The sequence below is a fragment of the Rhinoderma darwinii genome, chromosome 8 (genome assembly GCF_050947455.1).
Source record: "Rhinoderma darwinii isolate aRhiDar2 chromosome 8, aRhiDar2.hap1, whole genome shotgun sequence".
Classification (NCBI taxonomy): Eukaryota; Metazoa; Chordata; class Amphibia; order Anura; family Rhinodermatidae; genus Rhinoderma; species Rhinoderma darwinii.
In genome coordinates, this window is record NC_134694.1 from 84,027,892 (window position 1) to 84,040,418 (window position 12,527).

General features: G+C 41.4%; 2 protein-coding genes and 1 non-coding gene across 3 annotated transcripts; 2 read left to right on the forward strand and 1 right to left on the reverse strand.

Annotated features, from left to right (window-relative positions):
- The first annotated feature begins 170 nt into the window (after nucleotides 1–170).
- RPL39 (ribosomal protein L39) lies at nucleotides 171–5,609 on the forward strand. Its single transcript, XM_075834355.1, has 3 exons — nucleotides 171–274; nucleotides 3,113–3,216; nucleotides 5,473–5,609. Exons 1-3 carry the CDS (start codon nucleotides 272–274, stop codon nucleotides 5,519–5,521), a joined length of 156 nt encoding a protein of 51 aa, XP_075690470.1. The 5' UTR covers nucleotides 171–271; the 3' UTR covers nucleotides 5,522–5,609.
- LOC142660101 (small nucleolar RNA SNORA69) lies at nucleotides 5,253–5,385 on the forward strand. Its single transcript, XR_012850417.1, has one exon. It is a non-coding gene; the product is annotated as a small nucleolar RNA SNORA69 (small nucleolar RNA).
- Nucleotides 5,610–9,926: 4,317 nt separating the features above from the next.
- On the reverse strand, nucleotides 9,927–12,169 carry SOWAHD (sosondowah ankyrin repeat domain family member D). Its single transcript, XM_075834356.1, has one exon. It carries the CDS (start codon nucleotides 12,058–12,060, stop codon nucleotides 11,098–11,100), a length of 963 nt encoding a protein of 320 aa, XP_075690471.1. The 5' UTR covers nucleotides 12,061–12,169; the 3' UTR covers nucleotides 9,927–11,097.
- Between the last annotated feature and the right edge of the window lie 358 nt (nucleotides 12,170–12,527).

Sequence of the window (12,527 nt, forward strand, 5' to 3'; positions counted from 1 at the left end):
GCCATATGCAACTACTCCACTTTTTACTAGTTTGGATAAATTACTTCTAAAATATTTCACATACAAAGAAACATATTGAGAACCGCATTTAGAGTCCTGCTGCAATTTGTCCTCCCGCCGATAGGTGGAGACCTTGTTTTACTACACATGTTTGGAGAACGTCTTCCCCTAATTCAATCTCTATTCCTCCGCGCTTCTAACCTCTGCCCTCTGACTTCCGTCTTCCTCTTTCTCACCCGCCATTGTGGTGACAGGGTCGCTGCGATTCACCATGGTGAGTGAATCCGATGTAATCCTTCACGGCGGCGCATTATCTCGGCTCTGGGGGTGTGCTGTATATCGGCGGAGACCCCGAGCTGTCGTTTCGTGTGTATATTGTACCGGAGGTGACTGAAGCGGCAGCTTATTTTCCTCTGCGTTCCCGCTGTAATTGAGAAGGAATCATTGGGAAATTATCAGAATCCCCTACTAGTTGGTAGACGAGGTTTGGTCAGTGGGAGGCCGCTGGGTGTACTGGTTGGGTTTCTGAAGAACATGACGTCTATGTTGGGATAGTAAAGTGTATGTACTTTTTAACCATTTACTGTCTGGCTGCAGAGGATTGAGGACCGGGTGACCGTATTATAGTCCTGTTCTCTGCTGACATGATGGGATAGCTGCTGTATTGTCGCTGAAAGGAGATTTGTAATTATTTTGTTAAACTTTTCGGAATGTTTTAGGGTGAATTCACACGTGACAGATTTGTAGCCAAGCTCTCTGCCGTTGTCCCATTCACCTGAACAGGGCCTTCAGAAATCCTTGTACATGCTGCAGAAATAACCGCATTCACCTTTTTACAACAAATCTGCTACGTGTGAATATACCCGTGGCAATATTCTTCTGTCCGGGGTGATGCTTTCTGAAATGTAGCCATTTAACTAGTCCCATGATCCGTTGTCAATGTGGGCGAAACCTCATTGCTGCCTGGTTGTACTAGAGGAGGAATACTGCTTGTGGGGGTAGACTTTATTTTTTTCTATCTGTTCCCAGTGATGTTTGATACTGCCACCCCCTGTAGCTTGATGTGGTTATAGTAGGGATATTTACAGTGCGTCGGCTTCTTTTTCCACCCCATCAATTCTTCCTGCCTAGCTACACCCATTCTTATGTGTATCCCGGTATGTAATGATTACTATATTTCCTATGTAGAACTCAAGGTGGACCATATGGCCATGGGGTGATAGCTGCTATCCTATAGAAGCACTGTAAGGATAGGTGCAGATATGCTGCGTAACAGTACACAGTGTATACGTCCTGTAAGCCGCAGGGAATTCTGAGTGAAATATTTTGGTGCCGTTTTTCACGTGCAATCTCTGCTGCGGAAATAATGCTAGAAAAAAAGATCATTCTTAGGCTATGTTCACACGGAGTATTTTGCAGGAGGAATATCTGCCTCAAAATTCAGTTTGGAAGTTTGAGGCAGATTTTCCTCTCCCTGCACGCTGATTTTCTCTGAGTTTTTCGCTACGTTTTTCGCCCGCGGCCATTGAGTGCCGCGGGCATAAAACACAGCGAAATACGCTTTCTCTGCCTCCCATTGAAGTCAATGGGAGGTCAGAGGCGGAAACGCCCGAAGATAGGGCATGTCGCTTCTTTTTCCCGCGAGGCAGTTTTACTGCTCGCGGGAAAAAGACGCCGACGCCTCCCATTGAAATCAATGGGAGGCATTTTCGGGCCGTTTTTGCCGAGTTTTGCGACGCGGTTTCTGCGTCAAAAAACTCGTCAAAATACTCTGTGTGAACATAGCCTTACTATGTTCTCTGTTGTCATAGCAACGTGTCACTCTGCTCTGAGGACAGCCTTGGATGATGCTGCGGTCCATGTGACCTCTGCAACCTTTTATTGGGAAAACAGGATTGCGTCGCTAAGACAACACCCGGGGGAATTTGTGCCGCAGAATCACCGCTTTTCTCCCGCAAAAATAGCAACATCTGCCTATTGTGGGTTTTACTTCCCCATTAAATTCAATGGAGAAAAGCAGCGATTCCGCAGCATAAAATGACGTTGAAAAACAGCAAGTCAATTTATGAACGGTTTCTCGGTGGATTTTTTTCCGCAGCATGTGGATGAGATTTGTTTTAAATCTCCAACTCTGCTGCTACTGTAACACGCTGCAGATTTTTCATAATGAAATCCGCTGTGGAAAATGAGCAGTGTTTACGCTGTATGTGTCCCTACCCTACTGTAGGGACACATACGAAAATATTGCAGAAATATTTTGCAACTGGAAATCGTTTCCTTTCATTTAAATGTTTTTTTTTCTGCTGCAGGTGCACGGATTTCTGCAAGTTCCATTCATGTGAATAATGGAACTGATTTTAAGTAGCAGAAAATGTCTTTGACTGTGACTGCACTCCAGATCCGGATTCACATACAGCTTTGCTGCGGTTTTCATGGTGTTTTTTTTAGTGCTGACAGATGTTACCTAAGGCCCCATTCACACGAGCGTGCTTTTGCAGCCGCAATTCCCCTGACAATCCACGGGAGAATTGCGGCCCCATTCATTCCTATGGGGCCATGATCACGACCGTGGTTTCCACAGACCGTGCATGGTCCAGGCTCATAGGAAATAATGGACACGTGCATGCCCCGCAATTTGCGGGTGACACTCCGCTGCCGGCCAACCTGAAAATCAGTGCCGTGCACATGGCTACGGTCGTGTGCATGAGGCCTAAGGTTTGTGTTTCACTGGAAACACATATATTACTCAAGGGAAAAACCACGTATATTTACTATTGCACAGTGAATAATGAGGCCTAAGGTTTATATTAAAATATGAAATGCACTACATTCAACTTTTTTTTTTTGTGGCATATTTTCAAGTGCACCATGACCTGGGTTTGGTGTTTTTTTTCGGGCAGTTTTCCTATAGGACTTCGAAAAACGTCTGAATAAAAGCATGTACTAAATGAAAAACGCCACTAAAAAAAAACGCTTGTTACATTTTAAGAACTAGTGAATTTTTTTTTTTAAGTGTTCTTTTGATGCAGTATAAAGTGTCAGAAAATTTCTGTGTAAAGGAGGCCTAAAGGTTATATTTTTAATGTTCTATGTTTTCCCTTTTTCCCTTCAGTCGTCCCACAAGACCTTCAGAATTAAGAGGTTTCTTGCCAAAAAGCAGAAACAGAACAGACCAATCCCACAGTGGATCAGAATGAAGACTGGCAATAAGATCAGGTATGTATGAAGCTTTACAGATACCCCCTACATGGGGGGGTCGGCTTGTTTTAACGTTGTTTTCATGTACATGCCCACCTATAGCATCGAGCCATTTTGTTGTCCTCCGGAAATAAACAGCTCTGTGATCTCTGCTGTTTGGTCCAGGATTCTATGCTTTATAGGAGAAAGTAGGCAATTGGTTTAGTGACATTAGTCTTAGGCCTCATTCACACCAGCATGTCCAATTTGCGTGCGCAAAAAATAGACTGTATTTCATGTCCGTATGGCTTCAGTGGGGTTTCTGCGTGGCATCCGTTTTTCTTGTCCCTATAAACAGTCTTATGTAAAATATGCCATATAATGTCTTGTGCCCAACAGTCACTGTCAGGAACCCTGAAGGGAAGACAACCGTTTTACTGCTTCTGTCTTTTCTGTGTTTACGTACACAGCGCTCAATAAGTTCTGTGTATAGAATAGAGGCTGCTGCCTCTTTTGGACCCGGTGGTCAAGTGAGTGCTCATCTGAATAATTAAGTCTTCCAATGTTCTTTAAAAAAAAAAAAAAAGTTAAAAACAACCAAAAATAGTTAAAATAACAATTACATATAGTATACCCCCCTCCAAAAACCAAATGCTCCCCCCACCAATCATTCTTTTAATGCTAGCCCTGACCCAATTACCCTAAAATAGAGATGTGATATATCAAAATTTATGGTAGGCCATGATCACTCTATTATAGGGTAACACTACAGCTAAAAAGTAAAAAGGCCCGTTTTTTTGGCAAAACTATAAGCCTAAAAATGCTAAAAAAAAGAACAAAAATGATATGTATAAAAATAAGAGAACCCTGCATTAATGACAAAACAAAAACATTATAGCCGTTTTAACCCCTTAATGACCGGGCCTGAAAAGACCTTAATGACCAGCTCAATTTTTCTGTTTTTGCCTCTCTGCGTTTCAGCAGCCATAACTTTTTTTTTTTTTTTTTTCATTGACATGGCTGTATGAGGCCTTGTTTTATGCGAGAGAAATAGTATTTTTTTTCCCCCACAGTTTGGGGGTAAAAAAATTTTTTTTTACGGCGTGAATATAGGAAAAAGCGATTCTCGGAATAGTTTTTTTATTTTTTTTCACGTTTCACGCTAAATAACCCATTAGATTAATTCTTCAGGTTATTACGGTCGTGTAGATACCTAATATGCGTAGGTTTTTTGTTTTTATTTAGTGTAGGGGCAATAAAATATATTTAATGCAAAATAAAGACTCCTCTTTTTGGGACTTTTTTTATTTATTTATTTGTTTTGTTACTTTTTTTTTTAATCCCATCAAGGGATAACTTTATTTGTAACTTTATTTTTTACTTGTAATGTATTAGCATACTTCTGTACGCTAATACATTACACTGCGTCACTATGACACAGGCTGCTGATCGGGCAGCACATAGAGTGCCCGAACAGCAGGCACATGGAACAGACAGCCCTGGGGTCCTTTGTAGGTCCCCAGGGCTGACTGCAGAGGGATTCCCCATTGTTTGATCGCATCACTGGAATCCCGGTGATACGATCAAAGAGGGGAATTCCCTTTGATCATGCCGCGGTAATCAAAGGGTTAAACAGCTGGGCTCCGAATGTTTGCCGACCCCAGCTGTGTTCAGGAGGCTGCTCTAAGATCAGGAGCTGTTAGTAACAGCTCCTGCTTAGAGGGTGAGTGCTCATCAGCTTCATCTGCAGCGACGTCAAAAGACAGTGGGCGGTCGGGAAGGTGTTAACGAAGACATGCGAAAAATAACTGGTGCCTGGTACTGAACCGGTTAAATGCTTTTAACACAAAAATACAGTGAAATCACAGAATCCCTGAACTCCAGGAGAAGGGCATGTGGTAATATTCTAGAGCACGGTCTCATCTGCACCATGTGAACTCCCGGTTCCTACAGGCAGCAAATGTTTTCTTTCTTTCTTGCAGCTTTCCATGATATATATTTTTTGTTTTTTTACGTACATTTTGTGTTTTTTGTTTGGGGGGTGTTTGAAGGTATTTTTTGTGTGGGGGTGTTCCAATGCAGGTTGCAATTACAGTGCTTCATTCTAGTGGGAGTGCTGTCATTATCCTGCAGATATTAAAGATGTCTGCTTATTTGATGGTTTCTCCTTCATCCAGGGAGAATCCTTCAGAGCTGACCGCTACAGGTTACTGCTGTATATTTACTTTACAGTCTTCTGAACGCTCCCAAAAAGAAGTCCGTGATATTGTAGTAAAACGTGTATTGTAATCGCAGGTACAACTCAAAGAGGAGACACTGGAGAAGGACCAAGCTCGGCTTGTAAAGAAAATGGCTGACCAACTCTCTGCGGGTTCCTCGTGAAGACCTGATCAACATCTTATTATATAGCTGTCATTTTGTAGCAGTATCTGCTATTTGCATTTGAAATAAATGAAAACACACCATCAGTATTTGTCAGTTTGTTTACAAGAACGAAGTTATAGATCTAGCAGTAAATTTACATGTGAGCTCCGGTCCAAAATCTGCTTATACGGTTCACATAGTTTTTTGCAGGCGGAAATTCTGCCTCAAAATTCCGTTTGGAAGATTGAGGCAGATTTTCCCCTCCCTGCACGCTGATTTTAACTGTTTTTCACCCGTGACCATTGAGCTCTGCACGCATAAAACTCAGCGAAATACGCTTTCTCTGCCTCCCATTGATGTCATTGGGAGGTCAGAGGCGTAAAAGCCCCAAAATAGGGCATGTCCCTCCTTTCTCCCGCGAGACGTTTTACCGCTCGCGGGAAAAAGAAGCCTCCGCCTCCCATTGTAATGGGAGGCTTTTTCAGGCAGTTTTTGACAAGTTTTGCGGAGCGGTTTCCGCATCAAAAAAACTTGTCAGACTCTGTGGACCCAGCCTAAGGCTGCTTTCACACGGGTGTAATACAGGTCCGTTTTTTTTTTTTTTGTTCCCATGTTACGGACTGAACACACGGACAACTCGTGGATCATCAGGATTGACTTTAAAGCATCATAGAAGCCTGCGGTGCGCTTACTCTGGTTCTGATGAATCACGGGATGTGTCCGTAAAATATGGGTGCAAAAAAGCTGCTCTTAATAAGCCCGTATGAAAACGACCGAAATGATTGGTGTAATTATTTATCCCCACACTAATTCCATGAGCTTTGTTCTTAAAGTATTGACTGCGTCGTGTACCCAGGACAGCTCATTATAGATGCACGGTCTAATTTTGAGCTGTGGTGTTGTGCATTATGGGAGGTATTTCCTTATAGGCTATAAATGAAGGTGACGGCCATGGGCTGACATACTTTATGGACTAATAAACATTTGGTCCGATACCTGCTAATGCTTCATAATTTGCAGACGTATGTGATGGTGCCTGGTAACACATCCTAATAAAAAAAAGTCCCAAAATCCACAAGGTGCGCCTTCATTTCTGCGGAAAGTTTGTCAAGCTGTGTACTGGTGTCACATGGGATATTTCTAAAATCCACAGTATTCGGGTAATATTTTATAACTTGGCCAAAAATGATCGTTTTTAAAAAAAACAACTGCTATCTACATTGCAGCGCCGATCACGTTCAATAGGAGATAGGGATTTGATAATCTGGTGACAGAGCCTCTTTAATATCAGTTCCATTCACCTGAATGGGGTTGTTTCTGCTGAAGGCATATAGATTTCTGCAAGTTACACTCAGATCAATGGAACTTATTTTTAATTGCAGAAATTTTTGCAACAAAATGTGACTGCACTCTGAGAGGGAGGTCAGCTGCTGCTAAAGGCCTCTGGCCGTGGCTTCTCTCCCGCAGGAACAATGGGTTGTGCATCTTAAAATCCATACATATATAGTCTGAAATCGGCAGGTTCAAACAACTTGTATCTAGTGATCACATCCTCTGAACATCTGCAGCCTGTGTCGCCGCACATTACTAAATAATCATAGACTTGTGCCCAGCTCCCCTATTGCAGAAAAGTTACGGGAATTTGTGAACAATACAGCTGCACTGACGGCACTTGACCACAATGAAAGGACATATGCAGGTGGACGATGCGTTCTCCGTCTGAGAACCTGCAGTCCTCAAGAACACTCCAAATGAGTCATTTCTGTTTCATTGATAAACCGAACTCTGCTACATCTGTACGTGCAGTCAAAATCTGTGAACCCAGGGGCCTACGGGTTTAAGAAAGCTGCAGTCCTATGCTAAAATCCCAAACCGAGGCCTTGTAGTTATAAATCTACGTATTAAATATCTCTGAAATATGGAAGTCGTTGTCAGTGGAGCATGCCAGAAACCACAACGCTTTGTATAGTAAACTTTCCATTACACAGAGTGGGTTAGGGTTGAACTGTGTGGGACAAGGGAAGGGGGGCAGGAACTGGAGGCTTGAGGGAAGTTTTATGAAAATAAAGTATCTCCAAGTTTCGAGTCCCTAATGTCAAACAATTAGTAAAATAAAACCTCTACACGGATACCTACCTTGTATTCAATTAGGATACGTACACGTACTGAATTTGCTGCAGAAAATTTCCACACCAAATCTGCTGACTGATGCAGGGGAATTCACAGCAGCAAATCCACACCATATTGTGAGTATTTCCTTGTAGATAATCCGACGAATGGGTAAAAAAATAAAATAAACTTTACCCCCTCGGCGATCTTATTTTAACTCTTCCCTAGTCCCTTGCCGGTATTCATCCTGGTCTCCAGCAATTGGGATTTGTTGCAGATTTTGACTTACCCATTGAACTCTTGGGGGAAAATCCGTGACCAATTTGCAGCAGAAATTAACAAAACGGAATGTGCACTGCATGTCGATGTCTGCGTGGAAATTTTTTGTAGTGTGTGGATAAGATTTGTCAAGATCTCATCTACTTTGCTGCTACTGTGACACGCTGCAGATTTTCCACCACCAAATCCAGACGGAAAATCTGCAGCTATTCAATTCCCATGTGAACAATCTTTAAGGCCCCATGCACACGACCGTGCACGCAATGCGGGCACGGCCGGCCGCCGACTGACAGCCGCATTTTCGGACCGTGCTCCCATAAAAAGTATGAGAGCACGGCCCGCAAAAGAACGGACATGTTCCATAATTTTCGGAACATTTCCACGGCACGGACAGGACACCCTTCCGTAGTGCTGATATATAAGAACACACTGGGCTGAAAATTTTTTGATAAAGTATCGAAGTTCTAGTGTGATTCCTCCATCACTCAATACAAGCCTGGACTGGTCCTTATGAAGTTCATTATCCTCTGTGATGTCAAGGGTTAAAACTAAAGCGGGTTTTACACTGAGCGATTATCGGCAGACGAGCGTTCATAGAACAATCATTGCTGATAATTGCTTTCGATCATCTGCTGGTCGTATCGTTTTAAAAAACTAAAATATCGGGAACGTGTGACAGGAGCAAACGAGCGCCGATCAATGATGTCTTGTTGATCGGTGCTCGCTGCTCCGGCCGATTATTGGTGTAGAGATGTAATGTTCCTTTTGGATATTGTATGTGTATATATATATATATATATATATATATAAATATATACACACACACACACACACCTGTAAACCTCTATGACAAGATGTGACATGTAGATGTACGACACACTTGTGTTATTTTCCCACTGGATCACATCTATACCTCTAATAATGAGTCGACATTGTCTTTGATTGTAACATTTGTTTGTTGTACACTGAGTAAAGAAAAAATTGATGTTGGTGGGGTCTGACACTCAGGACCCCACCGATCATCAGAACCCCTTTATTGTTTATCCAGGCACAGCGGCTCGTACATGCACGCTATGCCTGGTATCAAACTATTTTATTTTTTTCCTCGAAAAAAAACTGTAAAATAAATGTTAGGGTTTGTTCCTTACAGTAAAGTGATGGTTCCTCTTTAAATCTAATATCTAAACATTTGCACATTTCAGTGGTTTGTTAAGCAAGGAAGTTTTCAGCATTTCCTAGTCAGGATGTGACAACACCCCAGTGTCACGGAGGATCTGCCATTTTACATAATAAACAGACTCTTCAGCTCTAAACATTACATTCTCGTGTCATGAGAAACAACATTTAACTGACTTCATATTCCTTTTAGCGTCTTACATAGAAAGAATACCAGAATAAATACAAATTCTTGATCATGACTTCCAAACCATAATCGTATGCTTACATAATCGGCGTACATAAAGGCTGTACGGAGGCACATGAAGTCCCTGCACCTCTTTACTACGGAGGGTTCCTTTTTACGGCACCGTATTAAGGAGGTTTTCTGACCTAGAAGTATTGCTCGGCAGAAATTTGAATTTAGATTGATAAAAAATACAATGTTAAAAGGTTACACAAAGAGTGCCCCACCCTGCAGAGCTGCGCTCAGTCCGCTGGACTATTTTAGAAGGTCACATTTTGAAAGACTACCATCTCTAATTTGCTCAGTTTCCGCTGATTGCTATAAGCCCATATAAGCCTGTCTATGTCATAGGATATCCTGAATCTTACATCTATTCTAACCTTGATCACATATATTCTTTATTGTATTCTCACTATTTAAAGAGCATTGCCTCCCAAAACCTAAAAATGGTCTTATATTAGTAAATTATGTCAAAATCACTCTTTATTTTCTTTTTTCTCAAATCTGTTTTTATTTGAAATATAAATCGGAACGTTATATAAAGAGGGGCACATTAGCCCAAAGTGCAAAGAAATAAAGTTACAATTTTAGTACACGAGACTTACATTGAAAATTACAGACACTGTTATACAGTAATACAAAAAGAAAACAAAAAAAACAATAGGGAAAACAGGTGGGGAAAACATACAGTGACAATAGCGTATGGAAGCAACAATTAGTATTTGGAACCAGTTCCAATCAAAAAGCAATACAATCAAAGAAAGACATAAGTAATGAGCATATATCTAGAGGATCTGCCGAACCGAAGCCCCTCTATGTGACAATATGTAAAAAATCACTTTTTTTATTTTCAATCATAGCGGGTCAACTCTATTGATGAAGTATAGAAGCATAGGAGCTTGTGCTACAGTCCCAACTGTAGCCTACTGGCCCCGGATTTAGACCTATTAGCCTATAGGTGGGCTCCCTGCAAATGACTAACATCTTGCTTAAAATATCCCGCTGGTCCTTATCAATATGTACTCATATTTAGCAGAATGATATGTTACAAGTATAAGGCCAGATACAAACAGTGAGGTTATGCACGTATTGGTGCAAAAAGTGTAGAGCAACAGTGTTGTCTGGACCTGGCCTAACAATCACAGTCTATGTCAATAAATTATATTTATATTCGGCATGTAACATTTCTGTACCTATGTAATATTTGTATACACATACCTGTATATAAAAGGCATTATATTTCCTTCATTGCATCATTGATTTGGTAAACTAAAACCCTGCTTAAAGGTGTTATCCCATCAGGAAAGCCCTATTATTATTATTATTATTATTATTATAAGTCTTGGAGAATGGTTCCTTTCTTGGGATCCCCATCTATTAACCAGACTGACCGGTGTGCTATGTAATCCTACATTTCCCCTCCTGCAGGAATGGGACAACCCCTTTAAGGTAATCATCAATCAGAACATTTCCAGCTGATCAGAGGGCTCTGATGTTTATCAAATATTTTTAAATTCATCTGATAGCAACTTACATGCAAAAAACGTAAATAAAATTCCATAAAAAAATTATTATTGCATTCACCCACTCTAGAATTTCATTTTTCTATTTTGACTTATGCCTATGAGTGTTATTCCATATTCATATCACACTTAGAATGCAAGCAAATTATTTCATTTTTTCCCTTTGTCCAGATTTTGTTACCAAAAATAAACCAGTGCAATTCATTAATATTAATCTTGCCGGTTGACATACCATAATGTAATTTACCAGTTCTTAAAGAAACTATAAGCGCTCCTTATAAAGTTCCTCAAGGGTGCTACTGACAATGCTACTTTAGGGAGTGAATCCATTTCATCATAGTCCCGTAGTGCCATTTTCTGCAGAGTAGCTGCATGGCTGTTGTTATTGTTGTTCATGCCAACCATTGCTCCAGCTTCCTCTTCTTCAGGAGCACCTAGGAGTATCAGAAGATTCCTATCAGTCCTGAACCTTAAGTATTGCCAAGCTTTTCGACCATTATGATCACGAACATGGATATCTGCATTGTATGCACCTACCAGAACTTTGATGAGTATATCATGCCCTTGTAGTGCTGCAATATGGAGTGGAGTTAGACCACCACTAGCACGAGTATTGATATCCAAAAAGTAGCCACTAGCACTCGCAAAATCCATAAGTCTAATTAAATCTTCGTGGTGCCCATGTTTGGCAATCCAGTGGATCACAGAGTAACCAGTCACAAAATCTCTTTTGTAAAGTAAGTTAGGATCCTGCTGTAGTGAGTCCTGTAGCTCCTCAAAGTTGCCCTCAGCAACCATTATCATCCATGCGTGCTCCACCGGGTCAAGTACTAAACCACTGATACCTGAATCTTGGGACTGCGGTTCTTGAGAATCAACAACATCAAAACTAGCTGCTGAGATCCATGCTCCACCAAATGGCAGTGATCCGGTTGCGCTCCATAGGCTACCTCTCATCCCTCTTTTCCTTTTGCTGATTGTGGCAGGTGATGGAGTTCTGCTCATGCTCTCCATCCTCTTCATGCTTCTTGCATCTCCTATAAAGGAAGATCTGTTCTCAACAACTTCTGTACTGCAGTTTGACTTTTTCATGCTTCTGTGTCGTGGCTGCTTCTTCTCTCCAGCTTCTTTGTTAGAACCCTGGCAATTTAAGATGTTATCATCCATTGTCCTGCGCCGTTTTTCCAAGGGGACCCAGAGTCGCATCAGTACCAGTCATTTATATTTTAGAACTGCCTCCGAATCACAAGAGTTTAGACAATACTAAAGGCATGAGTCGCTATGACTTCTTCTTTAAGATGTTGCAAGCTGCTTCCTTTATCTGTTGGCATGTGACAAAAAAAATATATGAGGGCAGAAACAGTTATTTTAACTCTTCATTGGCAAGAATGAAGTGGATACAAGTTTCTTTTAAAAAAAGTTAAATTCTAAGTAAGTAATTATCTGTCACCCAGACTGACATCAATGAAGGAATGGATATGAAATATTTGCGTTAGGCGAAATTCACACGAACGCGTGCGTTTTGCGCACGCAAAGAACGCCGCATTTTGCGCATGTTGCAGTTCCGTGTGGCATCAGTGTTTGGTGCGCGGCTGTGTGTGTTTTTGGCGCGGCTGCGTGTTTTTGGCGCGTATGGCTTCGTTATGACACGTGGTTTTAATGTTTAGAAACAT